The sequence below is a fragment of the Erinaceus europaeus genome, chromosome 10, assembly GCF_950295315.1.
Source record: "Erinaceus europaeus chromosome 10, mEriEur2.1, whole genome shotgun sequence".
NCBI classification, from domain to species: domain Eukaryota; kingdom Metazoa; phylum Chordata; class Mammalia; order Eulipotyphla; family Erinaceidae; genus Erinaceus; species Erinaceus europaeus.
The window spans coordinates 85607279-85631879 of record NC_080171.1 but is presented as its reverse complement, the minus strand read 5'-3'; the positions used below and the strand labels follow the sequence as shown (position 1 = coordinate 85631879).

General features: G+C 39.7%; 1 protein-coding gene across 1 annotated transcript in view; it reads right to left on the bottom strand.

Annotated features, from left to right (window-relative positions):
* Positions 1 to 1443: 1443 nt before the first annotated feature.
* PAPPA (pappalysin 1) overlaps positions 1444 to 24601 on the bottom strand; it is a 304579-nt gene continuing 281421 nt past the window's right edge. Inside the window, exons 20-22 of the mRNA XM_007521940.3 lie at positions 17677 to 17748; positions 13738 to 13836; positions 1444 to 1852 (exon numbers count right to left, since the gene is read on the bottom strand). Of these exons, the coding sequence (XP_007522002.2) occupies positions 1745 to 1852; positions 13738 to 13836; positions 17677 to 17748 (279 nt within the window). The 3' untranslated portion in view covers positions 1444 to 1744. The remainder of the gene's footprint in view (positions 1853 to 13737; positions 13837 to 17676; positions 17749 to 24601) is intronic.

Genomic DNA, 24601 nt, shown 5'->3' with positions numbered 1-24601 from the left:
GTTTTGCTGATTTTTTTTCACTCACCTTTAGATGATTTGACATGTACCAATCATTATTGGATACATCTGGTTTATATCCTCTGCCATCTTCTTTTTTTAGTTTCAGGTTTCAGAAAATATATAAAATCTACCTATTTGTTCCACCTCATTCTGTAGTAATCTCTTTCAGTGCTAATTTATAAGATAGGTAACAGGCTTAAAAGAGGCAAAGAAGACATAAGGATGATGGGGGCTTCTATGTATGTTTGACTAATTTCCTATTAACTTTTGGAGAATGAACATAGGAGGGAGAAGAAGTGAGGAAGAGAGAGAGAGAGAGAGAGAGAGAGAGAGAGAGAGGCATTGCCCCACTACAGACATAGAAGGGATTTTACTTGGAAGACTGAAAACATGATGGATATGTTGAGTTGTTGGAGACTGAGGCTGTAAACTCTTTGGCTTCTTCCCTGGTCTTCTAGACCACAGTCTAAAATGGTCATGTCCAAGGTGTTCCAGAATTACTGCTCTTTAGGGAAACAGTGAGGTCCTTAGGACCAAAGCCTACTCCAGCCTGGATGACTAGAAAGTTTGAATAAAGATAATAGCTCAAAAGTACCTACAATTCCAGTGGTCTCTGGATGGCTTCAACATTACAGAAATTTAACACTGTTTCACTCAATTATAAAATCTAACACTGGCTTGGACATTCTGGACTCTCAGATAATTTTCCATCATCTTAAGACCCTCAACTCTTCTCCAGGATGAGAAGTTACCCAAGGGGGACCTAACTTCTCACCGTGTGGGCCAATGAGGGTTTCAAAGGATACGGAGTAAGGAACTATGGAGAAATTGTGGGTCACGTTTAAGGCAGACTATATGGTTGTGTGGGTTCTTTCTAACCTATTTCTACCATCTTGGGGTATTCAATGTATAGGATAGAGCAGCAGGAAAAGTAGCAGCAAATGTGGTCCCAAGGCAAGATTTGAGGAATGGATTAAGTTCTGTAGGGATATTATGGCCTCAATCAGGGGGCTGGTATAATACCTTGACATTATAATCTTAAGCCATTTCCAGATTGACTTTAAACCCCAGAACTGATAAGAATACCCCATGGCAGCAGAATAATCGGGGAGCTTTACATGCCTTGGATTCTTTACCTCTTCCTAGTTCCCTAAAATGTAGCTCATCAGAAATTATTTCATTTCCAATCCCAAAGGAATACACAACTGTGCACGCCTTACATAGTCCACGCTACAGGGTGTGAGCTATCAGCATCTCAACAATTGATCTTAATCATTGTATAATTCTCTTATTCCCAAAGACATAGTTGGCTAAGAACTTGGAAGTGCAAGATTGTGTTTGTTCCAGTCTCTGCTCAGTCTCCAAAACTGCCCTCACATAGATCTGTTTGTACAGATGCATATGCATGCATATATACTAACCACAGATGCACACACTCCTAGGTACAGAACATATTTCTTGCTGTGGTCGTATGGTTAGATTTTAGGAGGCTCTGGGACTGCACAATGTATATGCAATCCATCTATGACTTTAGGATGGAATTCCATTCCATCATTCGACATGGTGAGGCTTGGTTCATGTGGCCCCACCATGAGTCCTTCCTGGGTGAAATTAAAGGCAGATTGGTTGGGTGCTAAGGATCCCTGGTGTGGAGAGGCCATTCCATTGAGCAGCTGACTGAAATCAATACCAAAGGGATGCGGGTCCTGGCACTGGGAATTCTTTGAAAACACCTTGTCCTTCCCTATCCATGGCTGTATCTCCGGAGATCTTTCCGGCTATGTTCTTGAGCCTGGGGGTCCCGACAAGCACAGTCAGTTTGTAGATCACAGGACATAGGGAAGGGGGTGACCTGCAGAAAGAAAGAAAGGTGAATCATGGTTGGGTCTGGAACAGTATATTTCAGAAGGGCAATTCAAGCAGGGGGATTATTGGACTTGGAAGCTGGCATCAGATTCAAATTTAAATCATTATTTTGCTTCTTGCTAAACTTGTGATAGAATTTATCAAGATCATCACGATGATTATTATAGCACCTTCCATATTGAGAAGACATTTGTAATAAATGTATTTATTTAGTGAGAAGACAATCAGACCAGAGCACTACTCCTCTTCAGCATATGTGGTACTAAGGATTTAACCTGAGCCTCACACATGCAAGTCCTGTGTTCTACTTGCTGGTCATTTTCCTGGTCACTAAAACACTTAAAAATATTGTTATCTTTATTTATTTACTGGATAGAAACAGCCAAAAATTGAGAGGAAGAGGGGAGATAGAGAAGGAGAGGGGCAGAGAGACACATACAGCCCTGTTTCACTACTTGTGAAGCTTCCCCCTGCAGGTGGGGACCAGGAGCTTGAACCTGAGTCCTTGAACATTGTAACATGTGCAGTCAACAAGGCGATCCACCATCTGGCCCAAAAACACTTTAGAAAAAAAAAAAACACTTTCCAAGAAGGCCTGCACTTGGGCAAGCTCAGATCATCTGCTAGCAGAAACTGAGATCCTAATGAGGAATATTTCAGATAGAGGTTTTGCTCAAAATGTATCTGAAGGATCTCTGAGTGCATTGTACCATTAGATAGAATGGATAATGTAAAACTTTAATAAGTCAACATGTCTGGATTGGGGGAAAAATTGAAAAAAAAAAATAACAAAAATAAAAAATATGTTGAACATTAAAAAAAATAATGAAGCCAGAGTTTCAGTTTCTAGTCCATCCCTTCACATGCTCTCTGACCTTGAGCTGGCTTTCCTTTCTAGACACTGGTAGAAAATGCTCAACAAAGTAACTGTTTTCCCTGTGAAGCAGATGATCTGACTTTCCAAAGAGCACAGTGTAGTCCCTGCTTGAGCCCCAGCCTAGGCAAAAGCAAGTGGATTTCACCTCATTGCATCATGACATTTGCATATAACTTTCCCTAGAGGGTCCCCCATCTGCGCAGATGGATTTAATGACCTCATTCGCCTCCTGCCTAGGCAGGGTATCCAAGTGCTACAGTCTCAAAGAGCATCTTTGTCTTTCTAGATTTCAGACTCATTCTCTATATCCAAACATTGCTTCTCTCTGCTTTATTATCTCTCTTCTCTCTCTCTCTCATACTCTCTCTCGTCCCCTCACTTTCCTTCTTCCTTTTCTCCTTCCCTAAAAAAACCTCTTTCTTGCTGCAATTCTGCAAAAACTTAAAATGAAAGAATGAATAGTAGATTTAAGTACAAATCCCAGTTCTTTCACCTACTTATGGTGTGAGCTTAAGCAGAGGACCAGATTTTTTAGTCTCTGTTAATTAGTTTAGTGGGAATAGTGAAGGCACATACTTTCTGAGGTTGTGGTGAAAGACAGGTGAAAGAACTCCCCCCACAAAAAAAAACATCCAGAACATGGTGATTGACAAATTTTCAGTGCTGGACTATATATGGGTTGTCAAAAAAGTTGAGACACATTTTTCTATGCAAAAAATATATGTCTCTTCTCTAAGTCAGAGAAATGTAGGTCTTTTACTATTATCATTATTATTCCTGTTTACTAAGGTGTAAATCACACAATGAATTTAGATCTTTTCAATTTAAATTCATGGGAGTTTGGTGCTGTGACTTCTCCATTGCACTGTCATAATGTTTCAATTAAATATATTTTTTGTTCAGGGAAATTTTGTTTTTCAACCTCCATGTCTTTGTGGGGACTGTGTGCTTCCAAATCAAGAATATCCTCCTGGGAAAGAAACCCAATCAGGGACTCTGTAGTGGCATACCCCACTGAGCACACATGTCAGCATGTGCAAGGACCTGGATTTGAGACCCTGGTCCCCACTTGCACTGGGAAAGTTTCATAAGTAGTAAAGTATTCCTCCAGGTGTGTGTGTCTTTCTTCCTCTCTCTATCCCCTCTCTCAATATCTTTCTGTCTCTATTAAAATCAATAAAATAAAATAAAATAAAATAAAATAAAATAAATGGCTACCAGAATCAGTAGATATATCATGTAGGCACTGAGCTCCAGTGATAAACACAGTGGAAATTCAAAGGAACAAACAAAATTAAAGAAAATGAAACACAATGAGGACACATAGTTTGAAAGGTTTCATCTCAAGAGGAAGGTCCATGTCTCTAGTACATGCTAGCAAATTCAGTTGTATTTACTGAGCCCTTTCTTGAGAGGAAGACAAGTGGGTTCAGGTTTGAGTTCCATACATGCATGGCTTAATGTTTGGCATGTCCTTGGAGCATGCACCCTACACCTCACAACTATAAGATGATGGCACCATTAAGAAGACCTCACAGGGATCCAGAAAGGAGTTAGCAAAAGAATATTGTCTTCAAACCAGCCTATGGGGGTCTCAAAGAATGTTCAGCTATCCTCCTCTTCCATCTTTTTGAATGGCTTATTCAGAATATGCCTGGGATCGCTTCTAGCCACCAGTTTCCTTTCTGATCAAACAACTACAACTGGGAAGAGGAAAATGGAAATGTTGCTTAATTCTCTGTGCTGACTTTCCCTGTTATGCCTAAATTGGAACTGGGAGAGACTCGGAAGACTGTTCACACAGGTTCACAATAGTGCACACCAGTTTACTCACATTAATATTTCTTTTTTTTTTTAATTTATATTTATTTTATTTATTTATTTATTTCCTTTTGTTGCCCTTGTTGTTTTATTGTTGTAGTTATTATTGTTGTTGTTGTTGTATAGGACAGAGAGAAATGGAGAGAGGAAGGGGAAGACAGAGAGGAAGAGAGAAAGATAGACACCTGCAGACCTGCTTCACCGCCTGTGAAGCGACTCCCCTGCAGGTGGGGAGCCGGGGTTCGAACCGGGATCCTTATGCCAGTCCTTGTGCTTTGCGCCACCTGCGCTTAGCCCGCTGCACTACAGCCCGACTCCCCACATTAATATTTCTAAAGGGCCTTCCTATGCTGAATAAGTTCCACATGCCAACTCTTTGACTCTGCACAACCTCCTGATGTCATTGTGATTAGTTGTTCATCCTGAAAGTAGTGAGTAGAAGCACCAGGATGTAGAAAACAAGACAGGGGGCTGGATGGTGGTACACCTGGTTGAGCGTGCATTTTACAGTGCACAGGGACCCTGCTTCAACCCCCCAGTCCCAACCTGCAGGGTAAACTTCATGAGCAGTGAAACAGTGCTACAGGTGTCTCTCTGTCTCTCCCTCTTTATCATCCCTTCCCTCTCAATTTCTGGCTATCTCTATCCAATAAATAAATAAAGATAATACCAAAAAATTAACAACAAAAAAGAAAACAAAGTACATTTGCTCTGATCAATTAATAGATGAGGAAAAATCCTGAGACCCACTCCAAACATAGCTTTTCAATAAGAGGGTAGGTATATGGACACCCTGACCAAAATGATTGGTATTTTGTCTTTTTAATAGCCAAACAATAGCCTTTTACCCCTCATGATATGTCCAGCACTGGCACCGAGTTAAATCAAGGTGCATCACACTCTCTCTTCTTAGCAACCTAAGTAAGACGGTTTTTTGGACTCAACTACTGTGTATCTTAGAGAAAACCAAGACGCACAAAGCAGAGTCATCTCTTTTGTCAGGTAGCATGGGATCTACATCCTGTTGCAACCACTCCTTAGTCCTGCCCTCTCTTTCCCCACAGGAGGCAAGTGGAATAGGAGTCAGTGTCCCCTTTTCACAGGGAAGGAAACTGGGACATGGAAAGAAGAGGCACGTCCTGATAAAGTCAGCTTTGAGTCTTACTTTTGAATTTCCAGAGTCTTCAAGCAGCCTCCCACCTTCTCTCACAGATAGCCTCCCAAGGAAATCTACCACCCACAGCACAAACACCATGGTGGCCAGTGTTTATACCTGGGATTCCCAGCACCATGTGGCAAAGCTATGCCATAAATGGCTTGGCCACCCACCCAGAGATTCTGTCAGCAAGCCCAGGTCAATGACTGTGAGCCAGGATTCTCTCCCTTTTTTTGCTCTAGGCTGGAGATGCTGCTGAGATACTGGGGCTTTTCCCTACTGCCCAAGCTGACACCTTCCTCCACATGTGTGAGCAGCTCAGGAACGCAACCCAGACAATTGCACCACAAGGGCCTGGCTACAGGTCTTGTCTGAGTTTGGAAGGTAGGAAGAGCCTGGATTCTGACTCAGACTTAACAGGGAAGAAAGAGACAGACAGTAAGCAGCAGGAGAAACAAGAAGCATCTTGAACTGAAGCTCAGAAAGGCTTGACTGCTCACCTGCTCATTGAGGGACACTGGCCCTCAGGGTCCTCAGAGTGTTGACAGGAAGATGTCAAGAGACCAAATAAACTATTATGTCATGTCAAGTGTGAGTCCTTTTCTGATGAGATCCTTGGAGTTAGGTGGCATGTACATGCCTAGTATAAGGCATGTTGAAATACGGATGAGAATAGGACAAAATGGAAAAAAAGAACATGAGCAAAAGGAAGGAAGGTATCTAGCCTAGATGAGAAGGAAACTTGAAATAATTTGGTTCCTTGACTTAGTGAACTTTATTCAGCAAGTTACTTCTCTATTTGCATGCCAATTTCTCTATGCTAATAACAATAAAAAAAATTAAATCCTCCCATTTCTTTTTACCTCTATTTCTCTTAACAATGAACTATGATGGTCTATAGTTTTCACTGTAGTGTCTGTTCACCTGTTCTGTTAGATTTACTCCAAGATATATTATCTCTTTTTGGTTCAAATGTGAATGAGATTGCTTCCTTGAACACCCTACTCTTTGAGTCATTGCTTGTGTACAAAATGCCCACAATCCTGACACTTAACTGAAAGTTTCTAATTAAGTTTTTATGTTGGAGTCTTTAAGGCTTTTGATGTATCATGTCATCTGCAAATAGAGATAGCTAATTTTTGTTTTCCTTTCCAGTTCAGAGTTAATATCCTTTTGCAACAAAGATCATGCTACCTTTAAGTATTCTGGGTAAAGTTAATAATTCATAAAAAAAAAGAACATTTTGGGACAATTCATGGTGGCCTTTGTACTCAACAGATGATAACTTCTTTTTTTAAATTAATATTTATTTATTTATTTATTCCCTTTTGTTGCCCTTGCTGTTTTATTGTTGTAGTTATTATGGTTGTTACTGATGTCATCGTTGTTGGACAGGACAGAGAGAAATGGTGAGAGGAGGGGAAGACAGAGAGGGCGAAAGACTGACACCTGCAGAACTGCTTCACCACCTGTGAAGTGAGTCCCCTGTAGGTGAGCAGCCGGGGGTCAAACCAGGATCCTTACACCAGTCCTTGTACTTTGCGCCACATATGCTTAACCCGCTGTGCTACTGCCTGACTCCCAGATGATAACTTCTACTGGAAGTAAAGGTGATGAGGCATGATGATGTTTGATAGTGGTTATGGTAAGAAATTTTGGTGATATCTGGCTTCTTCATAGACTCAAGCTAAAATGGGTGGCTAGTTTTTTCACTTACAAAAGCCAAGCCTATGCCTCAATTGGGAAAAAAAATCATAATAAGGAATCATAATAGTAAGGAGTGTTTAGACAAATCTTTGTAGCCCTCAGTAATCCCTCTCAGTAATCTTCAATGTTAAAAACATGGATTCTTTTTTTCAGGAAGCCTTTCAGGGTTCTCTAGGCCAGTTCAGTGTTTAAAATGACTTAATGCTCCCAGATGAAGTTCAAATACCTGGCTTTAGCTTATAAAATCCTGTTCATTCCTCTACGCTCATGCCTTACTCCTTCCCCTCTTGTACTGAAATATTTCCTTCAGGTTGGGTCTCTGTACAGACAAAGTCCTCAGTCCTCTTCCAGAAGTACTCTTCTATCTCACCTCTATCTCAGATGTTTCTCTTCTCCTTTCACCAAGGAACAGCTACTGTACTTTTAGTATTTTGTTTCTGGTGTTCTCTTTCAAAGTTTCAATGACCCTTCTTACTTTCTGCATCTTAATTGGCATATAATATACTTTAAGTGATTAGACAGTAGTCTGCAAGACATAGACAGAACTCAGCATGGCTGGAAGAATGTCCGCCTTACTCATGAACCAGCACCCATTGTATGTATCTCATAGCATCAGAACTTGGGGTATAGCAGTGAGCAAAATGGATGCATGCCTTTGCCCTCATGAATTTTCATTTCAGCAGCAAAAGGGAATAGGCATTGCCAGATAATAAATAATGAACACATTTTATAGTATATGCCAAAGAAATGCATGTTGTGAAAGGAAGAAAAATTTGGGAGCCAAAGCAAATGTGTGTGGAAGTGCCAGTGGTGATGTAAGGTGGGTGGTCAGGGTGGGGCTCATTCATTGAAAACATAATGTTTAGACAAGACTTGGAGGAGGTGAGAGAGTGAGTCATAATAATGAGTGGAGAAGGTTTCAAACCAAAGAAATAGTCAGTGACAAAGATAAAAAAAAAAGTGTCATAAAAAGTGTCATTTAGCCTAAAGAAGAGGTAGCAAGAAACCCAAAGTTTGGAATTACGTTGGAGAGTGATAGTGGATACCATCAGTGGGGTGTGTCTGGGAAGGGTGGATAGAACCCATAGAGTCTTGTAGATCATTGGAAGGACTTTTTTTCTTCTTCTTAGTAAAACTAAGACTCTTAGTAAAACTGAAGGGCATAGAAAGGCACTGCATTAGAGAGTATATAGCATCTTAATTGTTTTTGAAAGAACCATTCTGCTTGTTAATATTCCCAGTCTTGACACACACTATCCAACTCATGCTCCACTTGGTGAAGAAAATTGTGTGGTACATCTAGTGATGGAATATCTTCTCATACCCTAGAGAATCCTTAGACCAGTAGACTACATTTGGGTTTACCAGTTTTTTCTAAGAATTCATATTTTTCATTTAAATTTGACAAATAAGTGTGGAAACCATATTATATAATGTGCTGAGACATATTTCTGGGACTTATCTCTTTTATTTTCTAGACTAGTCTTCAAGTTGAAAATCATGTGCAGTCTTTAGATATTTATCAAATCCAAATATCAGGAGGTAAATTAGGCTTGCCCAACACTATAGAACTAAGTCATAGAACTGAGGCTAGAGTTCAGCCCCCCAGATATCTTCCAGAATCTGTCTCTAAGCAGCTACCTGAATCATAACATAACTAATATTCTAGATCACTACACCTCAGAAGACCTTAGCATACTGAATATGTCGAGCTTTTTCACCTTCTTTCCTTATGATCCCCAAATATGCATTGTTAGAGAGATTCCAACTATTAACATTTTTTTTTTTTTTGTCATGAGGGAAAACTACTGAAAGCAACTGTCCTGGAAATCTTTTCTCCATTCAAGACTCCTCAAAGCTCCAGCAGGAAAATAATAGACAGACATACTAGGAAGCTGAGAGTCTTGCCCCTTCCTGTCTGCCTTGCATTGCAGACAGGTGTCTGGGTGGGAAACTGGTCACCACTGTCAGACAGAGTTTCCTGCACTGTCTTGCTCTTGTCTGCCAACCAGGACCAGGTCACCCACAAGGCAGATGTGGGGAACAGCTGGTGTCTGTATAGACAAACAAGGGGAGGAAGGATGGAGAGAGCAGACAGACATCATTCTGGGCCAAGTGGCTGGGAGGCCCCAGGCCTGGGGACCAGGAAGAAATGTAGGTGGAGGGCTGGCAAGAAGGAAGGTTTGCAGAAGATACTGAGTGCTCAGCCATGGGCTTGGAAGTTCATAGCAGAACTCCAGTCCAGGCAGATCATGAAGTAAGAAGCCCCATAACCAGGAAAAGAATAAGACAACAAGCCTCCTGCAGCTACATGTTTGGGATAGGACTTTGGGGAAAGGAACTCTGCAGCTTGGGTTCACTTGGTTTGCATTTCAACTATTACCACTTACTGGTTGTATGACTTTATAGCCTCAGTTTCATGTCTATAAAATGAAGATGAACAGACAAAACCTACAGCAGGGCTAGTGTGCTGATGAAACAAAATGACACGTGGAAAAGCAATTAACACAGTGCCTGGCAAATAATAAGCTCTTGATAAATTATAGTTGCTATTATTAGATTGGAATTAGAAATCCTAAATCCTATATGCCATCCTGTCACCTCACATAAATGATTTCACCATTCAGAGCTTCAATTTTATACCTATGTGGGTTGTTCTGGAGAAGTCTATTTCAGAAAGTATACACAAAGATTTCTGACCAATGGTCAATCACGTAAGTGCTCAGTTAGTAGAATCTACTACTGTGAATTACATGTAATTTGCATGAAGCAAATATGCACTATCAATATGGTTATGATTGCCTATATGGATTCTTATAGATAATGACCTCCCATCATATAGGACTGAATTCAGGAGTATTGGTGAGGGCTGCATAGAGGTTAGAGAAGAGGAATGAAAGAAAAAATGCCAGTCTCTGGTCCCTCTCTTGACCTGAGAGATTTCCTTCTATGGAAGAAAACTGAAGACAGAAAGTAGGATTTCTGATCCACTTAGGGCTAACTCCTATCTGAGGCATCAGAGATGACTGGCGAGACTAGGAGTCTCAGCTGCTCCCCACCCTGTCTGTGATACTGGGTGGAAAAATCGCTTTGACTTTTACCCAGGGGAAGGGTATGATACCCAGATTCCTTATAGTCTATTCACCCAGACTTTGGGAAGTGGAAGAGTCATGCCCAGGTATGCTGAGAACAAGTCCCATTGCTACTTGAATCCCTGTCCTGAGACTCAGCCTTTTGTAGGACAAAGAACTGGACTTTTGAGATGGGAAGAACTGGGTTTGAATTTGGGCCTTGCAGCCACATGAGCTGAAGCTAGTCCTATATATATACTCTGAGCTTAGACTGGTTTTGGGCGGGGGCAACGGGGATAACAGTGACCTGTGAAGAGTGAATGAGACTGGAGAGTGGGAAACTGAGAGTTTCCACATAGTGTTCACAAAGGAGTGTATATTAATTTGTTTTCTCTACATAGTATTTCTATAAACCAGCCTGATGCTGAGATCAGAGGATAAGCACATTAAAAAAAAGAGTAGGAAGGTTGAAATTGAAATTTATCTTGAAGTTAAACTGGTAAGAAGTCTAACTTTGATTTGAAATGCATTTCTTCACAAATCACAATTTGAGGAATTTCAAATCTGCAAAAATCTACAAACATTTTTCAAGCAATTATTATTACCTATGGAAAAGCCATATGCACCACAAAAGTGGTCTTTGTCTCTCTATTTCACAAATAATTTTAACAGTTCTCTCCAGTCCTCCACCAACCGCCATTCACCTTCACCAAGAAAACTAGTCATCTTTCCGGTCTCAGTATAAATGTTCCTTACCCAGGAACACTTTCTGCAACCTTCATCCTGTTCTCCATAAAATTCCAGTCCCTTTATTTCATTTCTCCTTGTACAAAGATGAGTGTATGTGTAGTTGTCTAATTCACTGCTTAATGCTTACCTGCCCTAATAGGCTTTGGGTCTACAAAGCCAGGCGGTGTGTCTGGCTGGACATTGCTATGTACATACACTCTGGTTCAGTACTAGATCTACAAAGACTCACATATTTGTGAGTTCTTATTCACAAAGATTGAACGTTCTTACATTCAAGGAAACTTGGTCACCTGCATTCTGCATCCTTGCTTAGCAGAATGAGAAATGCTAAAGTGGAATTGGAAGAAGGTAGTTTTTCTTTCTTTTCTTTTTCTTTCTCCTTTTTTTCCTACCAGGGTTACTGCTGGGGGTTCAGTGTCTCTATCATTGCTGCCTACCACTTTTTTCTCTTTTGATAGAGGGTGAAGAAACTAGTGTCTTGGTGCATAATGAAATTACACTTATATGTCAATGACTATAAAGTGTTAACCTCAATAAAAAGACAAACAGAAAGGAAGAGATATATATAGATAGAGGGAGGGAGGAGTGAGGAGGGCAGATACCTGCAGCACTGTTCTACCACTTGTGAAACTTCCCTCTGCTGGTGAGGACTAGGGGCTTGAATCCATGTCTTCTCACATGGTGATGTGTGTGTGTTCTTTTTAAAAAAAAAATTTTTTTAATCCTTATTTGTTGGATAGATATAGTCAGAAATTGAGAGGGGAGGGGGTGATAGAGAGGGAGAGAGACAGAGAGACACCTGCAGCACAGCTTCACCACTTGTGAAGCTTTCCCCCTGCAGGTGGGGATCAGGGGCTCGAACCTGGGTCCTTGTGCACTATAACATGTGCACTCAACCAGGTGTGCCACCACCTGGCCCCTGATGTGTGTGTTCTACCACTACCTGGCTTCAAGAAGGGTATCTTTTAACACACATGGAAAAATGAAGATTGCATTTATAATGCCATTAGAATAGAAAAGAGGAGGTATGAACCATTTCTTATAATTCTAAAAATTGTAAAAACAAAAGACACTCTATAATTATCAAAATCTGGGCCACCAAAGTAGTTCACTTTGACAGTGTGCTTTCTTTGTCTATTGCATGACTTTGTTAGAATCTAACCTCCACTACACTGGAGGAAGCTTTGGTGCTGTAGTTTCTCTCTCTCTCTATCTCTCTATCTCTCTCTCCTTTCTTTCTCTCTCACTAAAAATGTCAGTTCAGAACAGTGATGTACTAGTGATAACAAAAGAAACAAACAAAAAGGTCAAAAGTCATAATTGACCTTGTTGAGAATGACTTTCCTCTCTTACTGGATTTACCTATAGCCCCTAAAAACACAGATTCTCTATGGGATGTCACATGCCAGCCTCCAGTGATAGGCAGTATTTCCTGGATTTATCTTTGCATCTTTCCCCAATGCTTCATATTTTAGCATTGCCTCTTTACTCCTCTGCATAGACTTCTGCAACCCCTTTTATAGAAGCCTGTCTTTCCTTTTTTTTTTTTTTTTTTTTTTTCATCTTGTTCTTCTTCAGAATACAGTTTCACCATTCTTGGCTGACTTTTGTAGACAGAGACTAAAATTCAGAGAGGGGGTAGGGTAGATAGCATAGTGGTTATGCAAAAAGACTCTCATGCCTGAGGCTCCAAGGATCCAGGTTCAATTTCTTCTACTACCATATGCCAGAGCTGAGTACTGAGTAGTGCTTTGGCAAAATAAACAAATAAATGAAATGAAATTCAAAGATAAAGATGGAAAGACACCACAACACTAAACACTAAACCCTGTACAGTGGGGGCCAGGTTTGAATCTGGGTCATGCTCTGCCCTTTCCTTTTTAATATACGTAGTCATCATGTATTTGTCTGTTCCCACATCTAACTAAGCTTTGAGGGTATGGGATCACACTTGCAAAGACAACTCACAGATGTTTCTACAACCAAGTAAGGGTCCAGCACATGCCATATACCTCAACGACTATCTAGAAGAATGAAAAAAAGAAAAGGAAAAGCATCTGAGTCAATAAAACCTGTAAGCAAGGGTTAGCACAAAATGAGGACAATTGGTTGTATAAGATGAGGGATGGGGAGTCGGGCGGTAGCGCAGTAGGTTAAGCACACATGGAGTGAAGCTCAAGGACCGGCGTGAGGATCCAAGTTCAAGTACCTGGCTCCCCACCTGCAGGGAAGTCACTTCATAGGCGATGAAGCAGGTCTGCAGGTGTTTGTCTTTATCTCCCCCTCTCTGTCTTCCCCTCCTCTCTACATTTCTCTCTGTCCTATCCAACAACAACGACATCAGTAACAACAACAATAAAATAACAACAAGGGCAACAAAAGGTAATAAATAAATAAAATTAAAAAAAAAAAGATGAGGGATGACCCTAGCCAAGTCAGTTGGAGAGGTCCATAGGAGAAGGTGGTTGCCAAGTGGAGCAATGGCCTACCTTTTTGGTCTTCACTGTAGAGGTACAGCAATCCCCACCATCATAGTTGCAAAAGGCTCGGTTGTTGATGGCGTCACAGTAATTGTCTCCCATGAAGGGCTATAAAGGGACAAAAAAAGCAGAAAGAAAAGATCTTGTTAGCACACTGAAGTAAGTGGGCCTGGCTCCTCTCAATGCTTAGTTGTCTCTGTCCTCTCACTAATCTGAACAGTCAACTTATCTGATTTTACATTCCAACATTTCATTAAACTTTTTCTCATTTCAACCATTCATAAAGATTCTGATACACTCAAGTTTTCCTCAACCACAGTATGGTTTCACTGAGAGAAAAATCTTGTATGACAGGTTTTTTCAGTCAGTAGTTAAGTCCACTTACAGCTTCCTGAATTAAGGGTCTTAGTTCATTTTAATCAATTTTATTTTATTAACATACTGGGGCTCAGTGCCTAAACAACAAGCCACTCCTCCTGAAACCCAATTATTATTCTTATTTTTGATAGGACAGAGAGAACTGAGAGGAGGGGGATATAAAGAGGGAGAAGCAATTGTAGCACTGCTTCACTATTTCTAAAGCTTCTCCCTGCAAGTGGGGGTTGAGGGTAGGGAAGCTTTAATGTGGTTCCTTAAGCATGGTAACCTGTGTGTTTAACTGGGTACACGAATGCCCAGTAGGGGGTTCTCATTTTATATGAATAAATAATAAGAAATTTAGAGTCCTTATTCTATTATTTCTCCCTGAATTAGGTAATTGAAAACAGACGGGAATATTTTCAGCTTTATCACTAGTTACTCTCCTCAAAGTGCTCTTTCCTGCAGCTGTGCTGTGCATTCATCCAAACATTTTGGAAACCATCTATCCATCCCTTCCTCTATTATTTATTTATTTATTATTTATTTGTCTCTAGGGTTATTGCTGGGGCTTGGTGCCTACACTACAAATTCACTGCTCCTGGTGGCCATCTTTTTTCCATTGTTGTTGTTGTTGCTGTTGTTACTAGATAGGACAGAGAGAAATTGAGACAAGAAGGGAAGACAGAGAGGGGAAGAAAAACATAGACAACTGAAGACCTGCTTCACTGCTTTGTGAAACAACCACCCTGCAGGTATCAAGTTAGGGGCTTGAACTGGAATCCTTGGGTGGGTCCTTGTACATTACACTTAACCCAGGCCTGGTTTCCCCCCATCGCTCTTCTATTCACCACTATGTATTAAATACCTACTATGAGCTGATAATGAAATTATTATTATAGTGAGTCTATATACATAGAGCTCCCATTCCTATAGAACTTACACTCCAATGAGGCAGTGGACTTAAGTCAAATAACTGCATATCTAATTGACCAGTTTCAACTATGGTAAGAACTACAGAAGAAAGTAAGCAGGTGAGGTGGGAGGGGGGATGACCTAATTCAAGAGCTCCAATAAACTATACTGAGGAAATATTTTAAACTCACATCATAAGATGAGTGAAAGTTAATTAGATGGAAGTGTGGAATGGAGAATGTCTGGAAAGAAGGAAGAACATGTAAAAAAAATACTAGTTCTTAGATATCATTTCTATCATATTTCTTTTGCTGATACTTCTAATAATGTGATTAGGCAAATAATTTATCCTTCAAATATCACTCCTCCAAAATATTTCCCCTAACATCCCCCCAATTCTCTTTGTGTCTACTATTTCCTATACTTGCTTTAGTCATAGCTCTTGGTACATCATTTTAGAATTCTTTTTAGGGAGCCAGGAGATGGCTCAACTGGGAAAGAATACACTTTGCTAGGTATGAGGCTTGAACCCTGGCCACCATAGAGTAGTGTCATGCACAGGGAAAGCTTAAAGCGCAGTGAAACAGTACTATGGTACCTCTTTTCCTTCTCCCTGTATTGCTCTCTTTCTGACTTTTAACCTCTATCTGAAAATCAATCAATCAACCAACCAATAATGAGCAATGAATATGTACCATCCATGTTTATATCATAATTTTCTACCAATATGTCTGACAATCTGAATAAAATTTTATCAGATATGCTTCTTAATTGTTTATTTAGCCAAACAACAGCTGACTATATGTCTGACTGCATAAAGGACAATAAGATAACGCCAGCAAATCTAGGAGAGAACAGATGGATTTTTACTTGATGAAGACCACTGCTGAATGCTTAGAAGAGATACAAATGCTGAATTCAAGGGAGAGTTTGCAAACTAGATTGTCCAGAGTGTAGCCCAGATTGAAAAAAGAATCCTGATTCTATTGCTTTCTGGCCCCAGTTGTGTCCAAAGTGATCATACCCTCATTTGTTTACCGAAGCTTTGCTGAATGCTATTACATGTCTCTTCTATGCATACTTTTCCAGCTCAGATAAAAAGAACCATCATCTTTAAGTGGAGGAATGAAAGAGACGGGGGGGGGGGGCACTTGCAAGGGCAAAAATTATAAATATCATTGACAGGTCTCAGAGCCTCACAGGTGAGGGTCTCTCAGGTCTGGTGCTGAGTCAAAAGAAGGATCAAATTCTGCCATCACACCAGTTGCCCAGACTGCCAGCTCAGCAGAATGAAAGCCCAGGTAACCTAAGCTTTCTTTTTCTGAAATGCTGGACAGATCCAGAGAGAAGAAAAGAAGCAACAATCATGGAGTTCTTGGCTAAATCTTGGGATAGTATCAAGTGCCCTGAGAAAATGTCATGGGAGATATCTAACCAATACAAAGACATAAATTAGGGACTCGGGAACAATTTTTTGACACAGGTCAAGTGATGGTTCATGGGTAGGAGTTGACTGAGTGGCTTGGGAATCAGAAGACCTGAATTCATGTTTTGGATCTACGGATACTATGCTGTGCAACCTTACACTCTGTGATCACCTTACTGGTCCTTGCTTTCTGACAGTGATCTAACCTTAAAGTGAGTGAATAAGGCTGTCACACTAAGAGCTTTTCAAGCTTTGAAATTTCATCCAATTTTAGACTTGGTCTCCAGGTCTCAGTTTTCCTATATTTAAACTAACAGGATAGGTTTTGATCATCTCAAAGAACAATTCTGATGAGAGTTTCAAGTGCAAAGTTTCCTATAGTATAGTCTAGTTCTTTTCACATGTATTTTCATCAAGAGACTCTGGGGGAAAGTTGGGGGTGGGGGTACAGATGTGGAAAACTATCCAGATGGAATTTGAGTCTTCCACTACTATCTAAAAACAAAGGGCAGAGAGGTGCACACAAATATGTCTAGTTTCTATGGACAATACTCCTTTGGGGATAGACATGACACCCAAATGCCTTGCTCTTGCTCCTCCCCAATCATGATACTAATTGACAAAGTAGTCTCTGTGATGCCAAATTCTGAGGTTGGTTTAATTGTGAAGTCATAGGATGAAGGGGCAAAAATGATCTTCTTAAAAAAAAAAAAAAAGAAAAAAAAGATCTTCCTTTGTAAGCTCAATAGTTGGGTCTAAGGCATTTGTTTTATTTCTGAGATTGAAGTTGGAGTGGATGACAAAGGTGTTTAGAAAAAGAACAAAAAATGACCTAAGGAAAAAAAATGACCTAAGAGTAATGTCACCAGTTAAGTAAAAAGTTAAAAACAATGGCTGTAAAGGTTATGCATGATTATGTTGGTAAAATTCTAGGCGTACGATAGATGCTGGGTCAAAATGGTCTCCTTCCCATCCTCCTTAACTGATGAAATATGATATTGAACATAGGCTTTGAAGCTAGAAAAATCTTGTCTTAGAACTCTGATTCTATTACCCATTAAATTTATTTTTAACATATTTGTTGTTGCCCCTGTGCCATAGTTTCATGAATTATGAAACAGAATTAGTGATCTCTACTCAACAAATCTGTTAAAAGAATACTTGCACCTATTTATTGCACAGCAAACAGTATCAGTGATTAACAAAAAAAAATGAACAATTATAAGGTAAGACCATTTTGTGGGACTCACCTCACAGCCCTTTACACAGTGGATGAGAGAAGGATGAGGATACCACTTGAGACCAGCCGTACAAACAACGCTCTGTGGAGAGAAAAAACAAGAAAGATCATAAGGGTTAGTAGCTGAGAGACAGCCATCTCTTTGTTGGCACCACATTCAACACTCCACATCTTGGATCTTCCAACTTCTGACCCTACCCTTGCATTTTGCATGGACTATTTGCCTGTGTACTTGTATTAACAAGTCCCAAGAATAGGAAAGCTATCAGGGGAGGGGATTAGGATATGGAGTTCTGGTGGTGGGAATTGTGTGGAGTTGTATCCCTCTTATCCTATAGTTTTGTCAGTTTCCTTTTTATAAATAAAACAAACCAAAAAAAATCAAGAACTTGCTGTTCTCTGTAAGTGCCATGATGTTCAATTTCCATGGTAAAAATAAGGACTCTAGATAAGAAGAAGTGGAGGATAGAGATATGATCAGAAATGTCCTTCAGAAAAGCCTTGGCTGATACCTGATCTGCAGATAAGGTGGAAAGACTGTGACAGGAGAGATAGAGAGAGATAGAGATAAAGATAAGCTGTATGACATTGGAAGATGAGAAAATGGAGTAGGCCATGCTTCCAAAACATGCACTAGGGACTAGTCTTACCAGATCACTTGAGATCACTAATGAATTTGAGTGCCTGACAGGAGATTCTAGGATTCTACAGTTTAAAAATAAGTCTCCCAAATGATTCTGACACAGACTAAAATATGGGAGAAGTGGTCTAGAATATGAACTAATTTTAGTTTACAACACTGGAGACACAAAAAAACCTTCCTTCCTCCACCTGCCATCAGATTATATGAGCCTGTGTACTTGCTGTTCTCCTTCACTGAAATGCCCTTTCTCATCTGTCATCAGATAAATCATTTGCTGTCTTTTAATTTTCCTCAAGACATCATCCTCTGTGGTGCTTTTCCCAGTTTTGAGAAAAAACTTTATATATATATATATATATATATATATATATATATGATTTATTCATAGTTTTCTGTAATAGCAATAGTAATTTTTATAATAAGCACTGTAATATACTGAGAGCACATGTGGTATTAAGTACATTCCACATCATCTTGTTTATTTATTTTTTATCTTCATGCAGCAAGGTGAGGTGGGCATTAATCTCACATCCTAAGAATAAAGTCCCCAAAGCTGCATAGTTGTTAAGTGGAAAATCAGGTAATTCCTATGCAAATTATTTAAGACAACACATAACATATAACCCAACATATGATAAAAAAACAAAGACAAGGAGCCAGGCGGTAGCACAGCAGGTTAAACGCAGGTGGCAAAGCGCAAGGACCAGCGTAAGGATCCCGGTTCCAGCCCCTGGCTCTCCACTTGCAGGGGTGTCGCTTCACAAGCTGTGAAGCAGGTCTGCAGGTATCTATCTTTCTCTCCTCCTCTTTGTCTTCCCCTCCTCTCTCCAATTCTCCCTGTCCTATCCAACAACAATGATATAAATAATAACAATAATAATTACTACAACAACAATAACAAAAAAGGGCAACAAAAGTAAATAAATAAGTAAATATTAAACAAAACAAACAAAACTTGAGAAGTGAAATAGAATCAGGCATACAGTTAACACATTTAGTTCTAAAAGTTCCCTCCTCTATTCCACAATAAGCGTCCCATTTTTCCAGTTACATTACAAAGGTTTCTTGAAAACTATGAAATTGACCTGGATGCATATGTTTAGATTTTCAATGAAAGGCAGCTGTGGAGCCAGCCACAAAAGGTTGCTTTGGCCAGTAGATTAATTGTAATTAAATGAATGGCCATATGGCTTGAAATATGGAAAACTGACAGGACCAGTCCATTCTCTACCTGGGAAGAATTCTGTAAGAGTCAGGAGCTAGGCAGTAGTGCAGCAGGTTAAGCACACATGGTGCAAAATGCAAGGACCAGCATGAAGATCCGGGTTCAAGCCCCCAGCACTCCACCTGCAGGGGGCATCACTTCACAGGTGATGAAGCAGGCCTGCAGGTGTCTTTCTCTCCCCCTGTCTGTCTTCCCCTCCTCTCTCCATTTCTCTCTGTCCTATTCAACAACGACAACAACAATAATAACTACAACAACAATAAAAACAACAAGGGCAACAAAAAGGAAATGAATAAATATAAAAAAGAGAATTCTGTAAGAGTCAAAAGGTACTTAAGATTATTGGTGAGCTTGAGGCAAAGGAAATCATAATGTCTTTGTTCTCTGTTATGTAGTATTTCTAGTTTAGCCTTGGATTTCTCATGCCTAGTATTCTGCTTGAAATATAGAATTTCCAATAAATATATGGTACAAATGAATGCATTTATTTTAAAATAGTGATTTTTCCAATGGACAATGTTTTCTTTTACTTGTCTTCTACTCTTCTACATCATAAAACAAACATTCACAATGCCTAACATGGAGTCAAGTTTGGAGAATTAGTTTAGTATACATTGTATTAAATTAAAGTTCTTAGACAAGTAATTTAATTTGAAGATCTGGCAACCACTCTTTCAATGTGAACTTGGCTATCTAGTTCCCTACTGGATCTGTTGGCACTGTCTACCCTCTCTCTATCTCTGTCTCATCACACACACACACACACACACACACACTAGCTTCTGTCTGTGAAATAGATACTGAAAATGTCAAAAGCTCTTGTGATAATCCACTAAAATATAAGTATAAAGATGGCCAACATAAGATCAAAGCTTTAAAGGTTCTTGAGGGCAAGGTCTCTGCATTGATACATGGAGGATCAGGCATAAAACACAGAAACAAATGCATGTTGACAAAACGAAACACTGTGAGTAGCTGCACTGTTTCTTTCAACTCTGCTACTTTTGTTCCCTCTGCTTCCCAGTCACAAGGCCCCAAAGTGGAGAGAATTACCTGTTTACATTCTCTTGGAAACTTTAACTAGATTTTTATCTTTGTGTCTGTTCCTGGCCAAATTTCAGGGATCTTGAAGGAGCCTTTGGTAGTGGTTTAAGAAATCAAAAATACCAACATTAAGATCCACTGGGGACTTCATGCCCATTCCTTCCCCCTGTTTAAATGAGAGCTAATTCAATCCACCTGGAGGAGTGACTCAGCGTTGTTGTACAAGTTTCTGTCAGCTGAGGTTTACCTGACATGAGTTCAGAAAAGGGAATTTTATACCATCTGCATGACTCTATTTATCTTTCCAAGGATTTAGGATTTTCTACTATTTCTCAGGGCTGCATGCCCCACCTGTCTCACCACAGAGCCTCTCTGTCCATGAGGAGAGCTGGGAAAAGGAATAGATAGCAGAAACTAAAGGCTATTTACAACACAATCTGGGAAATCCTAGGTGGAGTCCTCAAATTGTTAGCTAATTAGTTTTGTTAATCTTTTAGTCTTTAACATGGGCAAAGTCCTCTCAGGCCAGGTTTTCTTTTATTTTTCTATTCTTTTTTTTTTTCCAGACTAGGTTTTGTAAGACAATTTCCAGTGATAGTTTTCCTGGCTCTTATGACCATCAGGAACAGCACCAACAGCACCACCATTACTAACATCATAATTACCATCCTCATCATTAACATCCCCACCCCACTGTCACCATTATATCACCCCTAGCACTACCATTATCACTATCAGTGATTCTGTCATCACCTCTACTACCACTACTATCATCAGCATCACAATGCTACCATTATCATCACTTCAGATCCCCCATTATACAAATATGCTTCATGCTCTGTGGTCAGCTTTCACCTCATTTAATTCTCATAGTAATACAGGTATGATTTTATCCTTATCTACATGAGAGGAAACTGAGGCATAAAGAAGATAAATAACTGTCCTGAGGTCAAACAGACAATGGAAATCAGGAATGAAACATACATCTGCCTGACTTCAAGGCCTACACTTTGAATAATACACTCCACTTCAAATCCCCCTGCTCCTTAAAACTATAAGCAAACATTATTTACCCCTGTGACTGAATAAAAGGCAATGGGTTAAGAAGGTGGATAGACTTTGGGACAAAAGTAGAAACAGCTGATTATCTAAAAGATGAGGCATAGAAAGGGTGAGCAGAAAGTATATAAGAACCTCTCCACCCTAAGACAGAGATCTGGCACCCCTCCTGATGTATTCTAAGATAAGCCCTCTTTTCTCTTTGATTACATCTTTGAGTTATTCAACTTTCTACATGGGGAATACACGATAAAATTTATTTTTCTTTGGTTTTCAGGTAACAGGCTTTTAGCTTTCTTTTGACTATTTTTTTTAAAGTTATAGGCATGATCTACCTTATATACTTTATGTCTGAAGGATACCTGACACTTAGAGTTACATAATCAGTATTTTTAATGAGTGTCAATATTTTTTTAATTTTTATTTATGAAAAGGAAACACCAACAAAAAACACAACATAAGAGGGGTACACCCCACCAATGTGTCCTGGAGTTCTGATTCCCCAGAGCCCCACCCTACTAGAGAAAGAGAGAGACAGGCTGGGAGTATGGATCGACCTGTCAATGCCCATGTTCAGAGGTGAATCGATTACAGAAACCAGACCTTCCACCTTTTGCACCCCATAATGACCCTGGGTCCATACTTCCAGAGGGATAAAGGATAGGAAAGCTATCAGGGGAGGGGATGAGATGTGGAGTTCTGATGGGGAATTGTGTTAATATTTGTAATGAGATGATCAAATTACCAAATGAGTGAATGCATAAGCATGACCACAAGAGACCACCGAAATCTGGACACATCTCTTTATCTGTGATTCCCTTTCCAGGCATATATTATTCATTCTATCCACCAGGACGACTAGACCATACCTCTGACCTTTTGACACTTGCCAGGGCTTTGCAAAATTCTCCCTTTCACCAAGGAATAAGTTCTGCATGTATAGTATGTGTTCATTACTTATAATGTTAGGATTTCTTGCTTTGCAGGATGGAATACTGGAGAATAAAGCTTGGCTTCATTTACTGATTCAACTACATTACTTATGTGAATTAGGAAGGGACAACTTCTCAGAAAACCTCAGTTTCTTTATCTCTAAAATAGCAACTTATTTCTTTGGAATGTAGTAGAAACAAAATAAGATAGCATCTGTGAAATAGATAAACAATGTGTGCCTACCTGTCATAAATACTCAATAAATGGCAGTTTCTCTCTCATTGTTTCATTCCCTCCTACCATGCTTCCCTCTTTTTTCTTTCCTCCTTTCAACCAGAGACTATTATAAGATCCAAGATCCCAACTTCCTCAAGGAATCATGTAAGTTTACTGAGCCTCCCCCACCCCCACACCATCCCTTTTTTGTTCTGCTGGGAAGTTCTCAGTTTATTCCTAAACAAGTGGAAGTACAGAATGTGATTGGAGGTACTCCTTAGAAGCACATGGAAGAGAAACTGCCGCCACTGAATTCTGGATGTACAAGGCTGGAAGAATCTATCTCAAAAGTTGCAAGCCAACAGCTTCCAAGCTACACAACCCACAGAAATGTTTGTCTTGGAATGTAAAGCACATAACAAAAGTCAAAATAATTTGCCAATATTAGCAACAAAATGAGAAATTTCATACTTTTAAAATCCTAGCTTTCTTGTACTCAAGAAAGAAATAGAGAATCTAGCTAGTCTGGATGTACTTTTCCACAGTGCTATCTCCTTTGGAAGAAGCATATGCTTTCCAGAGTTCGCCACATTCTTCACCACTCCTTGCAGTCACTCCAGCACTGAGCCTGACAAGCATCATCTGTAATTGAGTTAGCACGGCCCCCTTGATTAGATTAGAGGAAGATTTCTCTATGTCCCTATCACTTTCAAAAGTGCATGTGTGGTTTACAAAGAGGGACAATTTAAAGGATCAGGATGTTCTTTTTTTATAAAACATATATATGCCTCAAAAGAATTTCATCAGATATTTACTCTATGATTCTAGTTATGCAAAATTCAAAAATAAGCAAAATCAATAGAGGCTACTTTGGTGGCTGAGGGTATTGCCTAGTATAAGGAGGAAAGGATTCCTGGGGAGTTGGGTAGCTTCTATTCTGAACTAGATAGCATGGACAAAAACATTTTTTTTTTAATCAAAGCTTGTACTTAAGATTATCATGAAAGTTATGTCTCAATAAATAAATTAGCTTATATTTGTACCTTCTTACCTACCTGGGGTATATGTATATGCATGTTCTATTTTTCTTCAAACCTTTTTATCTGCCTGAAATAATTACAATAATTACTATTATTAGCACTGCCACCACTGTTGCTACTACTACCACCACTATCACTGCTGCTAGTCCTTATCCTTGACATTTAATATAAAAATGATGTGTTTAGCTTGATTTATCAATTTTCTCCCATCTGCCTGGTTTCCATAGGTGATTGAGTTTCTGACTCCTGGTGATCTAGGTCTTCCTCTCAAGTCATGGTCTTAAAAAGGCAGTAAAGAGGGGTTGGGCAGTAACACAGAAGGTTAAATGCACATGGTGCAAAGTGCAGCAACTGGTATAAGGATCCCAGTTTGAGCCTCTGGCTTCCCACGTGCGGGGAGGGGGGTGTCACTTCACAGTGGTGAAGCAGGTCTGCAGAGCAGTGGATTCTTTGTGTAGGCACTGAGCACCAGCAATAACCCTGGAGGCAAAAAAAAAAAAGGCAGCAAAGATTTCCCAAGGCACACAGCAAAAAGTTGCCTGGATTAAGATTCAAACCTTAGTCATCTATCTCAGTGAACATTAAGTTAGCATCGGCAATGTCATAGTCACTAGGGTACTGGTATACCGTGGCTAACTGGGGAAGACCACAGTCCTGCCTTCACATTGTTCACTGTTATGATGTATTAATCCTGATACATGATCTTTATGTTGATATTCTGCTTATCTAAGCAATCTAAAGAAGTCATTAGTCTCTTCATACTTGCCAATATATG